Source organism: Saimiri boliviensis, chromosome 5 (genome assembly GCF_048565385.1).
Source record: "Saimiri boliviensis isolate mSaiBol1 chromosome 5, mSaiBol1.pri, whole genome shotgun sequence".
In the NCBI taxonomy this organism is placed as follows: domain Eukaryota; kingdom Metazoa; phylum Chordata; class Mammalia; order Primates; family Cebidae; genus Saimiri; species Saimiri boliviensis.
The window spans coordinates 76777811-76799843 of NC_133453.1; the positions used below are offsets into that span (position 1 = coordinate 76777811).

The 22033-nt window shown below is 33.5% G+C and overlaps 1 protein-coding gene across 3 annotated transcripts in view; it reads left to right on the forward strand.

The window, feature by feature from the left end:
- The window catches only part of KCNH7 (potassium voltage-gated channel subfamily H member 7), a 477505-nt gene that overhangs the window by 1761 nt on the left and 453711 nt on the right, over positions 1–22033 (forward strand). For all 3 annotated transcript variants that reach the window (XM_003921927.4, XM_074399586.1, XM_074399587.1), the window contains exon 2: positions 252–482. In XM_003921927.4, coding sequence (XP_003921976.1) covers positions 252–482 — 231 coding nt within the window. The remainder of the gene's footprint in view (positions 1–251; positions 483–22033) is intronic.

Sequence of the window (22033 nt, forward strand, 5' to 3'; positions counted from 1 at the left end):
CTATTTGGGAAATTCTATTCTTGCAGTTTGAAGAGTGGTTTCTTAATATTTTCTGTTAAAATTATTTAGGATAATTAATCTCACATTTAAATTTTGCAGGGTTTCTTGTGTTTTCTTTTTTATAAAGGCTGGGGCAATTAGTAATTTGGGTGCACCTGCATTTTAGACTCATTATGCAACAAATTGCTTCAGTGTTACAGAGAATATTGTGGAAGCTTTTTAAAACATGCCATACTATTTCCCTATTACAGATAAAAAATTTATCATTGCAAATGCCAGAGTGCAGAACTGTGCCATCATCTATTGCAACGATGGGTTCTGTGAGATGACTGGTTTCTCCAGGCCAGATGTCATGCAAAAGCCATGCACCTGCGACTTTCTCCATGGCCCCGAGACCAAGAGGCATGATATTGCCCAAATTGCCCAGGCATTACTGGGGTCAGAAGAAAGGAAAGTGGAGGTCACCTACTATCACAAAAACGGTAAAATTTATCTATTTAGAATTCTTTCCATTTGATCCCATTGAAAAGATATTTTGACTATTAGAAGTTCATATGCAGAGAATCCCAAAATGTTCAATTGCAGATATGTGCTTTGCTTGTAGTATTTGGGGATCCAACATATATGGGTACTCTGATGAGGGGTCTGGTAGAAACAACTTCTTCTTTGAATAAGGATACCATGAATTGTTCAAAAGTAAAATAACATGATGTCACTAAGGTTAAAATGCTACCAATCAGTCTTAGATACTCCTTTCTTTACAGTATTATAGAAAGATCAACAATTTACTGCTTGTATTGGTATGCATTTGGTAGGTGAAAAATACAGTGTTATTTGTTTTAACTTTAAAATACTCCACAAAGCAAATTCATGTTGAAAACTGTATCTAAAACTATTAGTTATGTCTCTTGGCTCTTTAGATTTAGTTGAAAGGCAACACCTCTTGTTTCTTTTGCTCCTCTTTATGTAAGATTAAGGATAATAAATAGGAACTTTTACATTTATCCTATTAACCTGTGCATATTCAAATAATAAAGGCTGTTATGTAGTCATAATTTGTTTTAAAATAAGAAATGTAGAAAAAAATTATGATACTGTAGAGTTATTAGTATTCATTTTTATAACTACAGCAAAACTGGCACCTTAAACCTAAGGTCATACCTCAACTTCAAGGGCAACACCTCCTTCTGTCAAACTTGCTATGAGAGCAATAAGAGTTAGACATAATAGCTCTCTTAAAAAATTACACATGTAATATATAGGCATGTCTTAAATACACAATATATATGTAAATGAACCCACATGTATAAATGCTCAGATATGCCCATTTTAAGGTATATATATTCCCAAATATCTATATGTATATCTATAATGACATTTGACAATTTAGGGCTTAAAGGTAAAAATATTTTTAAAACTTTCATGTTATAGTTAATTTTGTTGATATTTTATCATCACCTATTTCTTTTTATCCCACTATCAGAAATTAGAAAGGCAGAGGGGTAACTGTTCAGAGTTTTAGAAAACTCTTAAGTTTTTAATAAATATGTAATGTGCCATAGCTTATATCATATAATGACTCATCATTTCGTAAACTACAGAGAAAAAAAGACAGCAAGGAAAATGTTTAACTCTTACTCTAATTTTCTTGTAATTCAAAGTACAACGTACAATTCTTAATTACAACATTTTCCTTAATGAACTTGAGTGGTTACAAAACATTACTGGAAAAACCGGTTTGTACAACTTTGTAGTCATCTGTAATAAAAGCAATTGTATAGTTATTAAAAAGATAGAAATTGTTTTTAAAGTTCTTCCCACATTTCTCTTACTTTTCTATCAGTAGTGTCAGCATACTAGAAACAGCCTAATTGCTCTGTTGTCTTGAAAACATTTGTTGGATTGAGCTCTCACTACCCAAATGCAACTCATGTCTTTTGAGTATCTGATGCCAACAATCTGGATGTTTGAAATAGTTTGAATGTCTGATTTTTTTTCTTATTGAATATTCATTATGATGTCAACAGTCTATATTGTGGCAACTTGAGTGTGTGTTGGTCCATCTTTGGTCATTATGTTTTCTAGACCATTTCATGGTTTTTTACAACTCATAGAATTTAAGTATGACATTAATCTGGATTGCCCAAAATGCTCAGATATTAGGTATATCTTTCAGAGTGTTTTCAAGTAGCAGTTATCTATTATACCATAAGTGGTATGATGATGTTTTGAAAGTTGTGCAATGGGGGTGTGTAAAATGATCTCAAAACACCTTAAAATAGCAATTTAATAGGAGTCACAAACATGATTAATCCCTCTTAAATTGTTGAATCTTCTGTAGTAAACATGTTAGTATATTGACAAATGCAAATCTTTTTGTTTGAATGATTTTCTTGGTTATATGAATTAAAACGCCTCTTTTTCAGTAAAGGATTTTGGTTTGGAAGCTTGTTTAGGTCTGAAAAATTAATCTTTGGTAAAAATTTTGATTCTGTTGACTTCATTTTCAGATGTAACTCAATCTCGAAGGACTTGAGTATCTTTAGCATTAACAATAAAATCTACCCGTTTTGCTTTAATTGATATGGAAAATATGAGCTGATGGACCAAGCATTTTCTATTCTTCCAAATAAAAATATTAATTTGAATGACTTTTTTAGATAGTGAAGACACAGACATACTTATTTGCTTTGCATGTAATAAATTTGTGTTTTAGCTACTAGTTTAAATACCTTGAATAGAATTTTCACTGTGTCTTGGGATTATTTATATGACAAACACAAAATCAGTTAGCGCTTATGAGGTACAAATTCTTGGATAGTCTTACCGCTTACAGATAAGACTACTGCCAGCTACGCTACGTTTATAAAAGCAGGAAGGGGGAAAATCACCAACATTTTTGTTGATTTGTTTCTCAGTTTCCTTAATTCTTTGTTATTGATGCCACGACTTTTGAGAGTTTCTTGATTTCTTAACTGTATACAGTAAATCCTTCTTTGGCTTATTCTTTATTTAGCATTTCACAAGAATGTGAAGAATGATGTAATAAGCCCAATGAGCAAATCAACAGAACATTGATACATTCTGTTTCCATTTCTTCCATTTGCTCTTACTGGAGGAGTAAAGATATCACTGAGGCATTATTTTGGAAAGCTTGTTCACTAAAGTGGCCCAGAGGCTTTATAAGCAATTTAAACCCGTGATCTATGCAATGAATTCACATTGATGCAGTTCATGGTGAATGGCATGATTGTCATTTTGAAATAACACTTTCTACTACGCTCCTGTATGTGATTGTGCTAGGTACAATTAAACTTGCTGTTTATCAGAATATCCATTTTTAAAAACCAGTTATTTGCGGTAGGAATATTTGACAGCTCTTCCTTTGAGGATTCTATTTTACAGTTTAAGTCATTATTGCATAAATCATCCTTGGCAGCTGTGAAATATTGCTTGAGGTGATAAAGCTGTAAATCTTTTGACATAAAACTCTAATTATACAAAACTATAATTATGCTGTGACTTATATAAGAATGGGCATGTATTTTAATAGCATAATAGATTCATTTAAAAATACCTTTTCAGCAAGAAAGATTAAAAAATAGCAAACACTTCAGTTATTAGCTAGTTTGTAGTTTGTAGATGATGCAAATAGAAAGGAAACAAACAAAAAAAATATCCCCCACAACTAAGTTAATCCTTCATCTTGTTTGGACTATGTCACAGAATAGAGCTAGCTAGTTTAAGTGCTAAACCCCTTCAGGCATATTTAGAAATGTGACTTTGACCTTAAATTATCAAGCAACTTTAAACATTTGAAAAATCAAAGTAAATTTCTCCAGGAAAAATAAAGGTCTTTACTCAGGTGGAAAGTAGGACTTAAAATATATTATTTTCTGAGATCAGAGCATTCTTGTATTTTTGCCATTATGCTTCCATACACACTACGGTAGCAATTTTAAAGAACTGAAGAATGATAAGGGGCTGAGGGAAGTCCTTACCTAACCCAGTCAGATATCATTACAAAGTTTCAGAGGTAGAGTTTGATTAACTAAACTCAGAAGAGGTCTTGCTTTGGTAGTATTGAACTTACTATATCTGAGAATTATGTGGAAATAGCTTCTAGAAGCAGCTTTGTTTTTGTGAATCAAGGTGAAGATGTAGATTGAGTGCCTCCTCTCTCTCATGTAATGTACCAGGCACTATAAGAACAGAAAGGGCCAGGCGCGGTGTCTCACGCCTATAATCCCAGCACTTTGGGAGGCCGAGGCAGGTGGCTCACGAGGTCAAGAGATCGAGACTATCCTGGTCAACATGGTGAAACCCCGTCTCTACTAAAAATACAAAAATTAGCTGGGCATGGTGGCACATGCCTGTAGTCCCAGCTACTCGGGAGACTGAGGCAGGAGAATTGCTTGAACCGAGTAGGCAGAGGTTGTGGTGAGCTGAGATCGCGCCATTGCACTCCAGCCTGGGCAACAAGAGTGAAACTCCATCTCAGAAAAAAAAAAAAAAAAGGAATAGTAGGAAGATATACAAAGGAGGATTTCACCTGATCTCTGTAGGACATTTGTATTACAGAGTGACTAATGTTCATTTCTATCTTCTACATAGCAGCTGTTTTTATAAAATTATTTTGAAAGGAAAAACAGTATTTGGACTATGGGGTTGTTAAATGCATAGAGAGCCTACAAAATTTAGTATTAATTGCTGTTTTCCTTCTATTCCCCAAATTTAAAATAAACATGCTTATGTGTATCTTTTTTCACCTTTGTCATGTATATATAATAATATATTAAAGAAGCAATGATGTTTAGTTAAAAGTTTATTAGCACAAACAGAAATTCCAAAAAATTTCATAATAGCTTTATATAAGTTATACGACATATAAAACATTTAGCTCTCTTAATTCTTGGATTGTGTAGAAGAGATACAGATGGTAGTTTTTTAGACAAGAACAAAAATATATTTTATGTGTGTGTAATTCAAGCAATGAGAAAGATTTTCAGAGAGTATCTTGCCTAGAGTTTGCTTGGGTGTTCATTTTAACTTCCTGTTTATAAATTTTTATGTTCTATTCAATAGACTATTGCAACAACAGTAATCCTAAAATTCATTTCTCTTATGTGCCTAAATCTTGTATCATCTCATGGACTTTGAATATTATCCAGAATTCAAATTTCATCAGTTGTAATTGTTGATAAAACAGGCATTCTCAAGAAACGCTCTTCACAATTCGAAAACAATTTCAGTATTGTCCTAAGTAAAACCAAATATCCTAAAATGTAAGTGAGCTGTGTTTATCAGTTAGTTTTCACTATTCACCAACCTCATACCTCTGAGCAGCTCTGGTGCCAACAAGAAGCCATGTTTTCTGCCAGCTTGAGAGTGAACTTCTCAAGTTATTTTCACATCCAAGGGGCTTGAGAACACGTCAGTTTAGTATTACACGAACAAAATAGGGTTAACGTGAGAAACTTGCTTCCACCGGCTTCAAAAGGTTTTTGGTTGGTTAGTTGGTTGGTTTTGGTTTTGTTGCTGTTGTTGTTTCCTATAAATAATCTCTGAGTCCATTGCTAGCAATCTGGCCTGCCCAGTTAGTTGAGCCACAGGGAAGTAATAGTTGAGGTATGAGTACTGAGGTGTCTTCATTCATCTGGGCTTGTAAACTAGAAACTTTGGCATAATTTTCCACTTTTCTCCATCCCTCAGCTCCCTAAAACCAATTGGTTACCAATCCTTTCAATATTTACATCAGAAATCTCTCTCAACGCTTCCTCCACTTTTCCAACCACTTCAAGTGGTCTGATTAAAGCCTGCTGTCCTTCTGAAGTAATCAAGTTTCTAGTTTCTCTCCTCCAATCCATCCTCTATATGCTATCGGAGAGCTATTCCCAAAACATGAATCACCTACACTAATGGCTTATTAATGCCATGAATGACTGAAAGTAATTTTTATATATCAAATAGTGGATACAACCATCCCATAAAATATATACTCTTATTATCCCCATTTTGTGGAAATAACACTGAGGCCCAGAGAGACTGAACAATGTGCCAAATTGCACATAGCTTATACATGGTGGAGTCTGAGCCCTTAACAAATTTGCCTTACAGCTGCTCTATGTACCAATATCAGACCTCAGCTTGAAAACCTGTTTTCAGTCATTAAACCTCTCAGGGTACTGGCTGCCTTCAGAATTGAATTCACTTGAGATTTCAAGAATGGTGTTGTCTTAGTCTTTTCCTGCTGTGATAACAAAATACCTTAGAGTGGGCAACTTACAAACGATAGAGATTTATTTCTCACAGTTTTGGAGGCTGGGAAACCCAAGATCAAGGCATGAGGCTGGTAAAGGTTGGGTCTTTGCTTTCAAGATGGAACTTTGTTGTCTGTGACCCATAAGGCAGAATACAGGGGTCTAAAAGGGGTAGTCATCTCTCTGAAGACTCTTAGAGGCATTAATCCCATTCAGGAGAGTGGAGCCCTTATGACTTAATCACACCCCAAAAGTCTACACTTCTTACAACTCTCATGTTGGGGTTGAAGTTCCAACATATGAATTTTGAAGGAACACATACATTGAAACCATCATAGGTATGTTTAGAGAAATCGAACTGGATTCCCAGCTCTGAAAATAACTAGACCTTCTTTGTGCCTCATTTTTCTTTTCTGGTACCTATTTGGACAATATCATCTATGTTGTTAGGCTTATTGAGTGTGTTGCGTGCAATCAAGAACATTATTTCTGGCATGGTTTCTGGGCTGTAATTTGTTCAATAATATCAACTAGTTGAATATATTGCCACCTTAATTTCTCCCACAAATCTTATGATCCAGTCATACTTGATTGCTCAGTTTCTTAAAGAAGTAACACATTTTTCTTCTACTAATACTCTTTAACCTTTAGAAATTTCTCTTTACCTATAATGAATACTTCAAAGTATTTCTAAATGGATTGCCCTTCTTTCAGCTTCTTATCCTAACGAAACCATCTTTATACTTTCAAAGACAGGTCAAAAGACCTCTCTGTGAAGTTCTGCCTGATGTTCTCACTACCTGCACCTCTGTGTCCCTATAGCACTTGATTCTAGACTCCTTGGTAGCCTCTGAAGTGTGCTCCTTGTTATTACGTATTATTGTAGTTAATTTAGTCTATTTGTCATTTATTGAGATAAAACACCAAGTCTTATTAATTTCTGTCTCCAGAATATACAGAAGAGTAATGAGTACTAAGTGGGTGCACTGTTAGTATTCACTTAAAGAATGAAAAGAAGATGAAAAATGGTACCATGCAGTTAGAAAAAAAAAACAACTACTTAAGATAATAATATCTAGGGGGAAGTCTGTCATAGGAAAAGTGTGATGCTTTGAATTTTTTTATTTTCTTAACATTTCTAAAATATTAAAAACCATTTTTACCTTAATTTTATTAGTGGCCATATTTTTTGCTTAGTAATCTAAGATATTAAATTATCTTCTTAGCCTGAAACTATATGAATAGCTAGAAAAATATTTAATGAAGAGTTAGAGAGAAACTGTCACCAGAAATTATTAACCTGTTACCTAAGTGTCACTCACTTGCTACCCCACCAATGACTTACTAGTGTCTCCAACAATCTCTAATAGAACAAATCGAAGTTTTTTTCTGTTCTCTTCTAACTTGATTTCATTGCTATGGTTGACACAATATCTAATGGAACAGTTTATCCTTCCATGTGTTCTTGAAAATTCTTAATCAGTAATGAAGCTTGATTTCAGGGTTATACAATAATGCAAATGTAAAATGTAAAGTGATAAATTTAGATTATTAATAATTAATTATGACTGACAAAGGAATATTTCCTCTCTCTGTTTACTATGCTGCCTGAATTTACAGACAGTACTGAACTACCAAGAAGCAATAGAGTCAGGTAGTTAAAAGGCATTAATTACAGTAGTGAGAAAATATGTCTTATTATGAACAAATTAAGAAAGTTAATAGGTTATGAGAAAACAGAATTCCAGATTCTCAAGGCTGTTGCTGAATATTCCATAATCTCTGCCTCATCCTCCTTTAATTTACATGAAATATCTAATTAAGAAAAGCAAAGGGCCCTTTCCATGATAGCTTGAATCCTGGCTGAGGCGCCTCCTATGACTTCTCCCAAGTTAAAGTAGGCCTGCTTGTGTGCAAACTTGTCCTTTCCATGATTCCCACTGTTTTGTAGAATGTCTCACACTACTTTTTACTCAGAAAATGGGTAAAAACAGCTGTGGCTGGTGCTCAGTGGGCAGGAATTCAAGGGAGGAGTGAGAGAGGACTGTGGGTACATTTCTGCCTTTAGTTGGCTCATTTTGTAAAATGATCTCAAACTAGACTGTGCAGGGCAGGATGTGTGAGGTTCTCTGAGCCACGTGGCTTCTGCTTACCTGCATTTTCTTTCCAGATGAGTCAGAATACAGTGTAATAGCAAGTGGACTCTCACCATTGTGGGTTTTATTGTTTCCTTTTTCTATTTTTATTTTATTCTTTCCTTCTTCCTTTGGGATCATTAGGACTGTTTTCATTTATCATTCTTTCTTAATTTTGATAGAACGTTAATTCTTCCACATTTTTTGAAATACTGGTTTTGAGAGAAATGTAATAACTGCATGAGTTCAAGACAACTTAAAATGTCTGTTACCTATCATATAGATTATTGTCCTTTAGCCTCAAAACAATCTTCTTACTTCTATTCAGTGAAATCTGTATCAATGACTTAAGATGATGGGCATGATGACAAAAATGAAAATACAAAACTAGTGGTGGTTTCATGACAAATAACAAATAAATAAAAATCTATTTGTGCTAAAAAATGATCACCTATTTTAACACAATTTTAAGGTATTTGCATATGCTAATTAACACTGTATCAATTGGACAAAATCAGTGTCAGAGCTGTGCAAGATTGTATGGTGTGTGAATGCTTTTTAATAAAGTTTCTGTTTACTCTTTTAGCTAAATCCATTAAAATTTCTTCTGATTTTGCTAAAAAGTCCTATATATACCATCTGTTTTCTTTAATAACATTAGTCATTTGATCTTTAGCTGTACATTTATTCAAGGGGTTTACATGTAATGGATGTGCTCTTTAGATTTTAATTTTCTTGGTTGTAGGCAATGGACACCAGCCCTCTACTCAGTATAGATTTTCTCCCAAAGGTCGAACATTGAGTTCCACCTCAGTGATTGGTTCTCCATATAAATTGCTTTAAGTGATTTTCATGATAGCTTTGGGAGCAGATATTATCCCATTTTACAGATAAGTTAAAGTGAGTTTCAGAGAAATTAAGTACTAATGATCACAAGCAATGTGGAAGTGTGGTTTACAATCTATGTTTATCTATGCTTGCAAACTCTAGCACATTGCCTCCAAATGATACACCTGTTAAACCTCAACCTACTCTGTTCTATATTTCCTAGTTCTAGTTCTTAATCATAGATTCTACTGATCATCCAAGGTTTAAATTTGATTAACTTGGTTCATATCAAAGAGTGAATAAAGCAAGGCATTTTGCATTTTAAACAGAACTTTATCAATCATAATGAATCTCTATCAGACAGAGTGTTAGATTTTAGTAGAATGAAGATAGCTAGAATATGCTTATAATTTGCATCATTTTTAATGGCATTCTTTTTTGCTCTTAAAAGTGTCCCAGTTTTGGACTATACATTGTATGGTTGACTTAGATTTTGGGGGCATTTTTGGTTAAGGCCCTCTCAGCTACTGTATGTCTAGTCTTTATCCACAAAGTTATGAAGAAAATTCATAGAGTATTGTGGTTCAGTAGGAGGGACATGTATAGTGTCCTCTCCCCTCTCCTTCCCACAAGAAAGTTTTATTTCTTGGCAAGATTATGTGATTTGACAAAATTCACCACTAGCATTTCAAAGGAAAGGCATAAATATACTGTGTGGAGAGAGTCTGATTGATTTAAAATGCCTCCAATTTTCTACATCTTGAGCCAAATGTCAGATTCAGTTCCTGCTACACAGCCTAATATCTTGTTTCCCTGAGCTCCTCCCAAACCCAGCATCCTCAGGAGTCCTCCCTTTGACCACTGGGTTCCTTCTTCCTGAGATAGCCTTAATGTCCCCTCCCTGAACCCTTCAACACTCCTTTACTTTTAAGCAAATTCTGTACAGCGTCAATCTCGGCTCATTTCTAAGGTCTCTAAGTCCCTTAGGCAGCCTTCTCCACATTTCCTAATGTGTTTTCCTTTTCTCTATAGGAACGTTTATGAAATTGCGTTGTAGTGATTTGTTTCCATGTCTGTCTTTTCCACTCTGTGTTGAACATTTTGACGGTACTTTTTAAGGCAGTTTTTTAAAAGTAGAAGAAATGGTGGGTGAGTAAAGAATAGACTTAGAGATCCCAGCAATACACCCATTTACAGATGAATATGTATGTTAGGTGTCAGGGTCTGTAAAAATTTTATTCATTCACCATATTGTGCCATTTTGCTAGCTAAGAGAATGGTGAAAATCAATAATTTATATTGTTTATTGACTAAGAAATTAACTTGCTGGCATATGGTTTATATATTATCAACCAATTTATTCTAATACTTAATAACCTGTAACTCATTATAAAATTACATAACAAATCACTCTTCCTAGTTAGCCTAGAAAGAAAAAGGTGAATGGTCAGAAGAGTTCAGATAGATCCCTGATGCCAACACAGTTGACTGATGCTGATGGAACATCCACAAGTTCGATAAAAGGAAGAATATCTCTACATGTTCTCATAATAATAGGTGCATGTTTACAAATCATCCCAGCCCTCTCTGGATCTCCTCAGTTAAATACACTTGATAAAAACTTATAAAACCTTTCAATTATTCTGATGTATTTTTCTGCTATCTTTTCCCACACATTGGAAGCAGCTTCATACTTACACTGGTCTCACAACACATTTAATTATTTTTCCAAGCCATGGGTCATGGCTTGAGATTGTAAGGCCTGTATGATATCAGAAGACACTTTAACAGTGACATCCTGATACAGGATTTCACCACTTCAGCAAGGACTTCATATCTCTACTCTGTCTCTGTCTCTGTCAAAGTGGTATAATTTCACTGTTGAAAAATTAGAAAATACAGAGAGAAAATAGAGAAAAAAAATCTTAATCCTAAGAGATCTCCACTGTTACAATGATGGCGTGTAGTGCAGCTCTAACTTTCCTATACAAATACACTCGTGTGTGCATTCATGCAAGTTTTTAACAAGACCAGAACAGCACTATATATATCAGACTGTAGTTTGTTTTCCTCGCTGAGAGATTTCTGTTGAACATGCATATGCTTTTTAATGATTTCATAGTATTTTTACACAGACAGCCCTTAATTGTTTTAATATCCGCAGAATATTACCAATATTTATCACTGAATAATAATTGAACACTTAACTATTTCTAACTTTTTACTATTGTGCAAATGTACCAGGAGTCTATGCACCCATCTTGATCACCTGTACTTGTTTTTCTTACAAAATACTTGTAGAAGTATAATTACTGCATAACAGTATGACTATCTTAAAAACTTTTGATACCTCTTGTCAAATTATAACTCCAAAAAGGAATATGGTTAACTGCACATTTTATGTGTCTAATACAACTTGGCATTCTTTTTAATTTTTGTTGATCAAGTAGAAGGAATACCTTATTGTCTGATCCCTAAATTTAATCCAAAGTCTTTATTGAAAAACACATGTAGAAAATATTTGAGGCAATTTATTTGTCTATTTAAAAAATGCCAAGTATTTTCAAACATAGGGAGCAATGAGAATCTCTTTAATAGTTGAATATCCTCGCTGGGTTCCCCACTTCACACCAGGTTCACTCTTCCAAATACTGCTTTTCACATTCACATTTTCATTTAAGTAATTTGCTGGCATTTTTCCAAGCCTCATATTCAGAAACTGATACCAAGTCTTTACTATTTAAATAATTTAGTATTTAAAAGTTCAAACACTCCTTGACACTTTTTCTCCTTTCTATAAATTGGATTTTAAGTTATTTTCAATATTTCTTATATATTTTAATATTTCTTGTTTCTTATCTAAATAAACTTTGATGAAAATTGTAACTAATGAAAGAGCTTTTCTTCAGTAGTTTTTATCTCAACATATACATATATGTATACTCGGATTTAAATATACTAAATATACAATATATACATATATAGTTTTGCTGAGATGCAAAGTGATGGCCAGGGAAGTTAGCAAAGTCATAATAAATAAACATTCTCCTAGGATATCCTGTAACAGAAGTGAAATGCGGTTATGAAATGCCACTTATAGTGGCATCAAATGCTCACAATTTCATATGATATGTGAGGAAAGATATAAGCAACAAAATTATTACATGGTATTAGATGAACTGCTAAATTTATCCCAATATAATATTATTGAAATGAATGCAGGGAAGGATCATTCTTTTCCTAGGCTGCCTTCCTTAACCAAGACATGCAGAGCTCTGGTAATCTGATCTTTCTAGCTGTGACTCAATTGTCAGGTCTTCCCTCCAGGTGTTCTTTATAATGAATGTCACTTAACCAAGACTCAGTAGGATTTATGGATTTTCAGATTGCTGTTTTCAGAATTTGCTCCCCAATGAAGGACTACACAAAAATGCCATTAACGATGCACAAACTCAACTGTCCTATTAGCTGGCATCTATTCATTCTAAAATCGTATAACTTGTTTCTTTGCAGGTCATGTTTCCAGAGTAAGAAGAAGGTGTCGTAGTGAAATTTCATACCCACCAACATTCATTATTTTAAATATATTCAGAGCAATGTGTCCATAGTGTGAGTTACACAACCTTTTATCTTAATTACTGGCACCCTCAATAACTTCAATAATGAATTTTCCTCTAAAGAATACCTCATCTCAGAGTTACTACTTTTTGTTATTAATCTAAACTTTTTGAAAATTGGAAAAATGCTGGTTACAGCCTTTACACCTTTACCAAGTAAGATTTTATAATATAATTCTTCATTTTTCTTCAGTATTAGAAAATGAAATTAAATGTTGGTGGAGCTAATGCTCTGCTACAGAAATGAAAATTAATTTCAAGTGTAAAAGAAAAGACAAAATTATTTTCATAGGTACTTTTTATATGGCAATTAAAAAAATAATTGATAACATTTAAATTTTCTTTTCCAGAAGAGAATAATTAGAGATTTTAGTTAGACTATCTACATTTAAAATTCTATAAATTTAAAATACAAAATATAAAGAATAAAGATGAAGCCTACTCTTTTAACAGCTTTAGTTGCATGATGAAATTCCTGGAAAAGACAAACAAAAGAAATCTCAGGCACTGAATTTTCATTCCAGCAGAAGCTATTTGTGCTGACTTCTATTAAAGATTCCAAGAAACATGGGCTAAAAAAGACCAGAGACTTTTTCTAAATGTAATGACTTTATTATACTGTAAAGTGTAATAAAGACTATGTTATAATATAACAAGGCAAGGCTGTTTTGCAACCAATCCCATAGTCCTAGAAACGGAATTATCAGCCCCTCCCCATTACCTCACTAAGTTTAACTATAACTCAAGTGAGAAATCAGATCCTGGAATTTTGTTATTTTTGCTGATTTTAGTTTATTTACATTCATGCACACTACTATATTGGTAATTATTTCAAAGATTGGGCTAAATTCTGTGGCATTATGAAATTCTATAATTGGATATAAATAATAGGGTGTGGTTTGAACACTTTAATATTAAGTATTTATTGAGTACTTGTAATGTGCCTGTACTCTTCTAAAAACTTTTTTTTTCAATTTTTAGCACATCTGAAGACATGTATATTTTATTGTTCTCATTTTACAAATTTTACAGATTGAAACGATGAAGTTCAATAACTTCCTCAACACAACACAAGTAGTACATAGCAGCTACCATCTGAGTGCAGACTGTCTTCTTTCAGAGCCACGTGCTCAGCACTCTACCACCTTGCCCATCTCCTGTTCAGGTAGATACAATGACATACTCAGTACACACGTATGTGTAGTCAGGTCTCCCCTTGATACAAAGTGTAAAATGTTTCTGGATTTTAGACATTTAGATGTTTTAGTTTTGGAGGCTGATAATCTTCTTTCCTTAAATGCAATTAAACAAGCATCTGCCTCCAGTTGTACAGGAGGACATGCTTGTGCCTTTGACACCCCAATCCTACTCTACTTTAGAAGCAACAGGCATTATAATTCTTGTGTTTCTCATGCACTGTCAGGTTTAAGAACCATTGCTATATGTTGATTTGATTATCTATGGCTTCTGGAGGATTTTAGAAATAATTTAAATTCACCTGTTTCCCACACCACCTTGCATAGAGTAGCTGCTCAATAAACAGTTTCTTTAATTAATTGAATGACTTGAAACATTAGACACATTCTCTTAACCAAGCTTGCATTTGATCTATTAGTTACTTCTTTGATAAAGTGAAAGTAGTTCCTTACCTGTTTGAAAGGGATGATAAGGAGGGACCATAGTCTAGTGTTTCAAATTGTGAACACTGGAGTTGTGTTACCTAGGTCCACATCTTGAACACACACATTGTGTGATCTGTTACCTTTCTGCCCTGTCCTCACTTTCTTCATCAGTGGAATGGGAACTATGATTATACTAGAAACTATCATACAGCTTTGTGAGGACTAACCGTGTTTACATTTGTAAAAGCACTTAAAACAGTTCCTGGTACCCAGTAAATGCAATAGAAGTGCTAAATAAAATAAGAAAAGAAAAGAAAAATGTGACAAGGAATTTGTAAAACAAATTTTGACATCAGTAGGTTAAAGAAGAAATCAGCAGCAGTTTTTGAAAATTTAAAATGTGAAAATTTAGGGGCTTTATTGTGGAGATTGTGGCCTCAAATTCTGGACATTTTTTTAAAAATTTGAACACTGAAACTCACTTTACACATAGCTGTATTGAAAATATCAGCAGTTTGAAGAACTTGGGCTCATGATTTCCCTGTGTATAGCTGTCTTTCAGCTATATTAAAACAATTTCACTAATGGTGTTCCAGAAACCACTACGTCTTAAAGTAAAAGTTACTCAATTCACACAGTGAGGTGTGAACTCAGTAAGGTGTAGATTCTTTACTCCCCAGGATTTAGTGAGACCCAAGATAAATTTTATTGAAAGCAAAGCTGTAAAAATAATTGTAACCCTATCTTTTGAAGAAAATAGGTAGATGTAAATATCCAAATATAAACACTACAGTTAAGGTGACCATATAATTTATTATTCAAAGCAAGATTCTTTTTAAAGTGAAAGAGGGAAGTTTTTATAAATTGTACCAAGATGTTAGAAAAAAATCCAGTACTGATCCAGGCAAACTGGATGTGTAGACACCCTGAATACAAACTATACCTGACATTTTTCGAAATGTATGCCATTCTACAGTATAGAGTTTTCATGAACATTTTTTAGGCTTTCCAAACCAGTGAGTTTAAAAATGTAGCCACTCATTGTTTTGATGCCTAAAATGTTTATTGTGTAGACAAAGACGATATCTTGCGATCTGGAGAAATGAGTCAGAATTGCGCTAAAGAATACATCACACCTTCTGACCTCTTTCAGATAAGACTGCCAGTGAATCCCTCTGTACATTCCATTGCTTAAGGTTCTTAGTAAAGAGAATTAACCTTAACCATTTTGTGAACCATAGTAAGTCATGAGCACAGCAATGGACTAAAGGTAAAATAGATTGAGTTCATTGTTGATGGCAGCAGTCCCTTACATGACTTTGACTTTGAAAAGGATCTTTATCTTGGAATCTGTTAAAGTGTGGGTGTGGATAGGGTATGTGTAGAGCCATTTTTTTTTTTTTTCTTTCTGGACTCTCCATCAAGCCTTAGTCATATGTGTTAGTCTATTTGTAATCCTGTGATAAAATTAGCCTTGTATTGCGTGTAACCTTTGTTATCTAAAAGATGTTTATTAAGTAGGAAGGACACCCATGAAAAAGCTGGAACTGCTACATTAAAGCAGCCAGTTATTAACATTCTAATAAAAACAATACAGAATAATGAATTCAAATTTGTAATATACAGTAAATTCATTTGTTCTCATGAGTTAAGTAGAAAATGATTTCTTCAAATTTCAAAAGTGCAGATATAAAAAAATCAAAATTAAGGAATAAGAAATTATTTATCAGAGGAAAGTTAAAGGAAAGTGATATAGCTGGCATACTCATAATCATAATTCTGCAGATACAATACAAACATAAGGAAAATTATCTTTGTGAAAATTGTGTTTGAAACAAGTTTAGCTTTTGCAGACTTATAATCCAAGAAAAGAAAGAAAAAAACTCAAAACATGAATTAGCCACTATAAATCTCCTCCCTTCTCTTTCCTTGCAAGTTCCACAAACGTTTTCTTTTAAATTACCCTTGAATGTTGAGGTCATTGTATGTGATGAAATATCACCAGAAACATGATGGCAAAGTCAATGGAGGTATGAGGAATTATATCTTCCACACCTAATTAACTGTTTTCCTGTTGACTTATGGTGTCCTTTTCACTTTGTATTTGATCAATAAAAGTTTATGGAATAAAGAAATACCCAAAAAACACATTTTAGAATTTATGTGATGTGTAGTTAGGAAATTGCATTATTGTAGGTGATTATATTTGCAGCTGAATAATGCTTTATTTTTCCTTTCAATGAACTAAGATGATACAACAAAAAAAATTTAAAAAAACAATAAACAGCAAACAGGCTTTCATTCTGCATTATTTTTAGGTTTGTCTTTGTGAAAATGTAGTATTAGAAAAGAATATCCAGGACATTCTTAGTTTAGGAGCCATTTCTTCTTGTCTACAACTCTTTTTTCCAGGGAACGATTGTCTTGTGTCCAAACTAAGAATACCAAGTCAAGGAGTGTAGAAATCCTTAGCAGCACAAAAGAAAAGTGTACTACTGTCTTTCGAGTGGCAAGCAGATTAGCATTGTTTTTGCTAAATTACAGGAAGAAATGATTCATATATCTAACTTTACTACTATAATGTTAATTAAAATTTCTGTTTCAAAAAATACTCTGACCTAGAGAAGAGTTGCAAAAATATTACAATAAACTCTCCTATAACCTTCGAGTAGATTCAGCTATTGTTTATAAGTTGCCTCATTTGCTTTAGGGCTGTCAATATTTTGTTTGTGTCATCTATTTATATACTCATTGCTATTTTGTATCTACTTATTTATTTTGCTGAGCCATTTGCATTTATTTGCACAGATGCAGACCGTTCATCTTTAAATGCTTCAATATTTTATCTCTTTGCTGAGCCATTTGCATTTATTTGCACAGATGCAGACCGTTCATCTTTAAATGCTTCAATATTTTATCTCCTAATAATAAGGAAATTCTTTGATATAACCACAACTTAATTATTCAGGCAATTTTACACTGATACAATACTATTATCTAATAGACTCTAACTATAAATTTTTCCAATTTCCTCATATTGCCCTACAGATCATTTGTCTTTAACAGTTCAGGATTAAAGCAGTATCACATGCTGTAGTTTTTTTTTTCTTTTTTTTTTTTTTCTCGTGTCTCTTTAGTTTTCTTTAATCTGGATCACTTATGCAGCTCTTTTTGTCTTTTATGACATTGATATTCTTTGAGGGTACAGGTTCATTGTTTTGTAGAATGTCCAGTTTGGATTTCTTTGATGAAACCTCTTGATATGATTTAAGTTGTAGATTTTTGTCAGGTTTAAGTGATGTGTCCTACTTTGACGATTGGTAGAAGCACTTGATGTTGGTTTGTCCTGTAATCAGTGGAGTTAACCTTAGTCATTTGTCATGCCATGTTTTACATGTTGTAACAAAAACTTGAAAAATGAAATTTAACAATACTCTGTAAGTAGCACCAATAGAATAAATTTGACAAAAATGTGTAAGGGCATGGTGGACGTGGTGACTGGACGCGGTGGTTTATGCCTGTAGTCCCAGCACTGTGGGAGGCCAAGGTGGTGGATCATCTGAGGTTGGGAGTTTGAGACCAGCCTGACCAACATGGGGAAACCTCATCTCTACTAAAAATACAAAAATTAGTCAGTCGTGATGGCTCATGCCTGTAAACTCAGCTATTCTGGAGGCTGAGGCAGGAGAATCTCTTGAACCCAGAAGGTGGAGGTTGCAGTGAGCCAAGATTGTGCCATTGCACTCCGACCTGAGCAACAAGAGCAAAACTCCATCTAAAAAAACGTACAAGACTTATTTTGTAAAATAATCATAAACATGGCTCAGAGAAGTTAAATAGCAAATAAGTTAAAGGAGAAATAGTCTATATTCATGAATTGGAACTTTAAGTATTGAAAAGATCTCCAGTCTTCCCAATTGATTTGCAATCCTTACCAAAATTATAGCAGACTAAACAAGGTGATTCAAAAATTTGTATGAAAATAGAATCTAGAATAGATTGAAGAAACATTGAAAACAACATATTCTGAAGATTCAAAGCACCTCATTTTAAGAATTACTGTGGACTGGGCTTGGTGGCTCACGTCTGTAATCCCAGCACTTTTGGGAGGCTGAGGCGGGTGGATCACGAGGTCAGGAGTTCAACACCAGCCTGGCCAAGATGGTGAAACCCGTCTCTACTAAAAATACAAAAATTAGCTCGGTGTGATGGTGGATGCCTGTAATCCCAGCTACACAGGAGGCTGAGGCAGAGAATTGCTTGAACCTGGGTGGTGGAGGTTGCAGTGAGCCGAGATCGCGCCACTGCACTCCAGCCTAGGTGACAGAGCAAAACTCCATCTAAAAAAAGAAAAATTACTGTAAAGCCATGGTAATGATAACATGATAACAGTATGGCATCGGCATAAGTACAGATAAATAATAATCAAGGAGACAGGGTAAATTCATAAATAGATTCACATATATATGATTTAATTTTTGACAAAGCACCAAAGTAAGTCTTTTCAACAAATGAACTAGATTAACTGGAAAAATATATGAGAATAAATAAATCTTGACCCCTGCATTATACTGTGCACAAAAATTAATTTGATTTAGATTGTATACCTAAACATAAAAGCAAAAATTGTAAATTTTCGAGATATAAAGAGAAATATCTTTGTAACTGTGAGCAAGTAAATATTTCAAAGAAAGGATACAAAAGGCACTAACCATAAAATTAAAAAATAATATAACATTATCAAAATTAAAAACTGGTACACTTCAAAGCATCCCATTAATAAAAGCTGTGTATATGTGTATACAGTTTCCATTAGGAAAATAAAAACTGACACAGACTGACAGATGATATTTAATACATTTATTTGACAGGGAATTATTTTCTACAGGTATGTACATATATATTAAATATGTCCATATCTCTATATTCATATATATGTGTGTCTTCAATCAGTAATGAAAAGACAAACAACCCAAATAAAAACAGGTGTAAGAAGCTTGTGTAGACACTTCAACAAGGAAAAATACACAATGGCCAATAAGCACATGAAAATGGAAGTGTGATTTAAAATTAAGATGCTATTCAAACCCTCTGGAATAGGATTAAAAAGACTGAGAACGCCAAATGTTGGTGAAGATGTGGAGCAATTGAGACTCAGGTAATGCCAGTGAGTTTAAAAAATGATATGAACATTGGAAACACTGTTTATTGTTTCATTATAAAGGTAAAAATTCAGCTACTATATGATCTAGCAGTTTCTCTTCTAAGTCTATATCTAAGAAAAATGAAAATATATGTCCACAAATGATGTGTATGAAATATTTATAATGGTTTTCATTTATAATAGCCCAAATCTGGAAACAAGCCAAAAGTCTATCATCAACAGGTCAATAAATTAAGTTGTGGTACAACTAGACAATGGTACACTAATTAATAATAAATGATAATAATGCATGATTTCCAAAAACATAATGAGCAAAAAATGCCAGAAACAAAAGAATGCACATTGCATAACTCTAATTATATAGAGGTCAAGATTAGGAATAACTAAACTATGGTGATAGAAATCAAAAGAGTAATTGCCTCCAGGACACGGGGATTAAGGATTGAGTAGAAGGGAACACACAAGAATTTTGGGGAATGAAGGCATATTCTACATCTTGATTGGGTATCAATTACTTGAGTCTGTGCATTGGTATAAATTTGCATTTCACTGTTTGTGAACTTTCACTCCATAAAGTCACCGTTTACTTTCAGTGTCAGATTATTTTTTCTATAACCACATGATCATTATGCAGACTTAGTGAGACAAATAAATGCATATGAAGGAAAATACATTCTTGAAATTCTGAGCTTTTACTTTTATGTATAGGAAAATTGACTGGTATTTAATATTCTGTTAGTTGAATTTTCATCCACAGCAGTCTATAATTTATTTTTTGTATTAACAAATTCAACATTGAAAGACACTAGAAATATCCTGACATATTATCCAGGGTTTATTTTCATGATTTAAGAAATCAGGGCTACTAATACTGATCAGCCGTTGGGTTAGTTTGTTTTCCCATTTTTCTTTCTGATTTTAACAATGTCTCAAACAAACTAAATCTATTGTTTTATTATACTTTGGCTTATTTACTATCCACACTCACTTCTTATAACAGTGATGAATCCTGAATTTTTAATCCAGTATTTCATCCTCGAAAACTATATCTAAACCAATTCCATTTAATTCTTTCCTATGTTAGGAAGTGATGTATAAGGTTTTGTTTAGGGGCCCTGTTTTTACTTAAGTGGGAAATAGATCTTCAGTAGTCTCTGAGCCCTTCAGGGTAGGGTACTTTCTATTGATTTCTGTTTGTAATTTTCAAGATTCTATTATGGGAAAGGGCAGAAATGACCATTTTAATGAAAGTCAGTTCTTCTTTGATGCAGATTCAGAGTTCAACTAAAAACACATAGTCAGTGAAGAAAGGAAACTGAAATAATAGGAATGTAAGACAGATTTCTTAGTAATTTTTTTAAAAATCTGGATAATGTTGTGAGGAAATCTAATTACGTCATTCAAAAGATACATGTGTGCTACTTATGTGGTCAGATGGATCTCTTCTTCTCCATAATCCTGAAATTTAGATGCTGGAACTTTCTTTGAAGACTGAAAGAAAACATGTTTAAGTGTATGGTTAAGTTGGGATTAACATGGCTATGCCCAAGAGATGGTACTGGTTGAATTTATAAATATGTTTTAAAAGAAAATTTGATTTGTGGCTGCTAGCGCTGAGACAAGCATATCTGAAATGGAAAATTAACATTTGATTGACTTTTGAGATGGACATAAAGTGTCTTCCTCAGTGTCTGTCTGCCCCTTGCTTTCCGGTCCGTATAACCCATCACGCTTCCTGACCCAGGTTTTGTTGTTTCTCACTTTCTTTTATTCTTTATGGTTAATAGCTTCAAAACCAATTCAAAATTACACCTAAAGCCTACTGGACATACAACTGCATTATTTCATGAGATTTTTATGACAGAATATTTACTCATAAGGAGTACTTTAACTGTGTCCTAATTATTTTGTTATGTGATAAATCATTATAATATATTGAATACATATTTTTGTCTTTCATGGGAAAAAAACATTTCTCATTTTTTATATTACTCTGATTACTTACAAATATTTGTAATCTTTAAGGCTTCCCTAGTTTGAATAGAAGGCTTAATTTTAATAATTATGTTCCTCTGATTATAAACTGAACCAACATGTTTAGAATAAGTTGAAGGGTAAAATATATCTTCTTTAATTATACTGAACATTAGATTAAGATGTGCAGTCTTTAAATTTGAAATATTTAAAGAGGTTACTTATGAAAAAAATATGACTTTTGGAGTATAAAGGCAAAGCTTATATTTGCTACTTAGCTATGGGAGGAGGCAAGGTAACCATCAAATGCAGAGGCAGAAAAAAAAGGAGAGGATTTCAAGTACAGGAAAACAAAACTCTGAGGTGTAAGGAAAATAAGTATGCGGTCTCATAGTGGAGAGTGAGCAGAGTAGGAAAACTGCTTCAAGGCTTA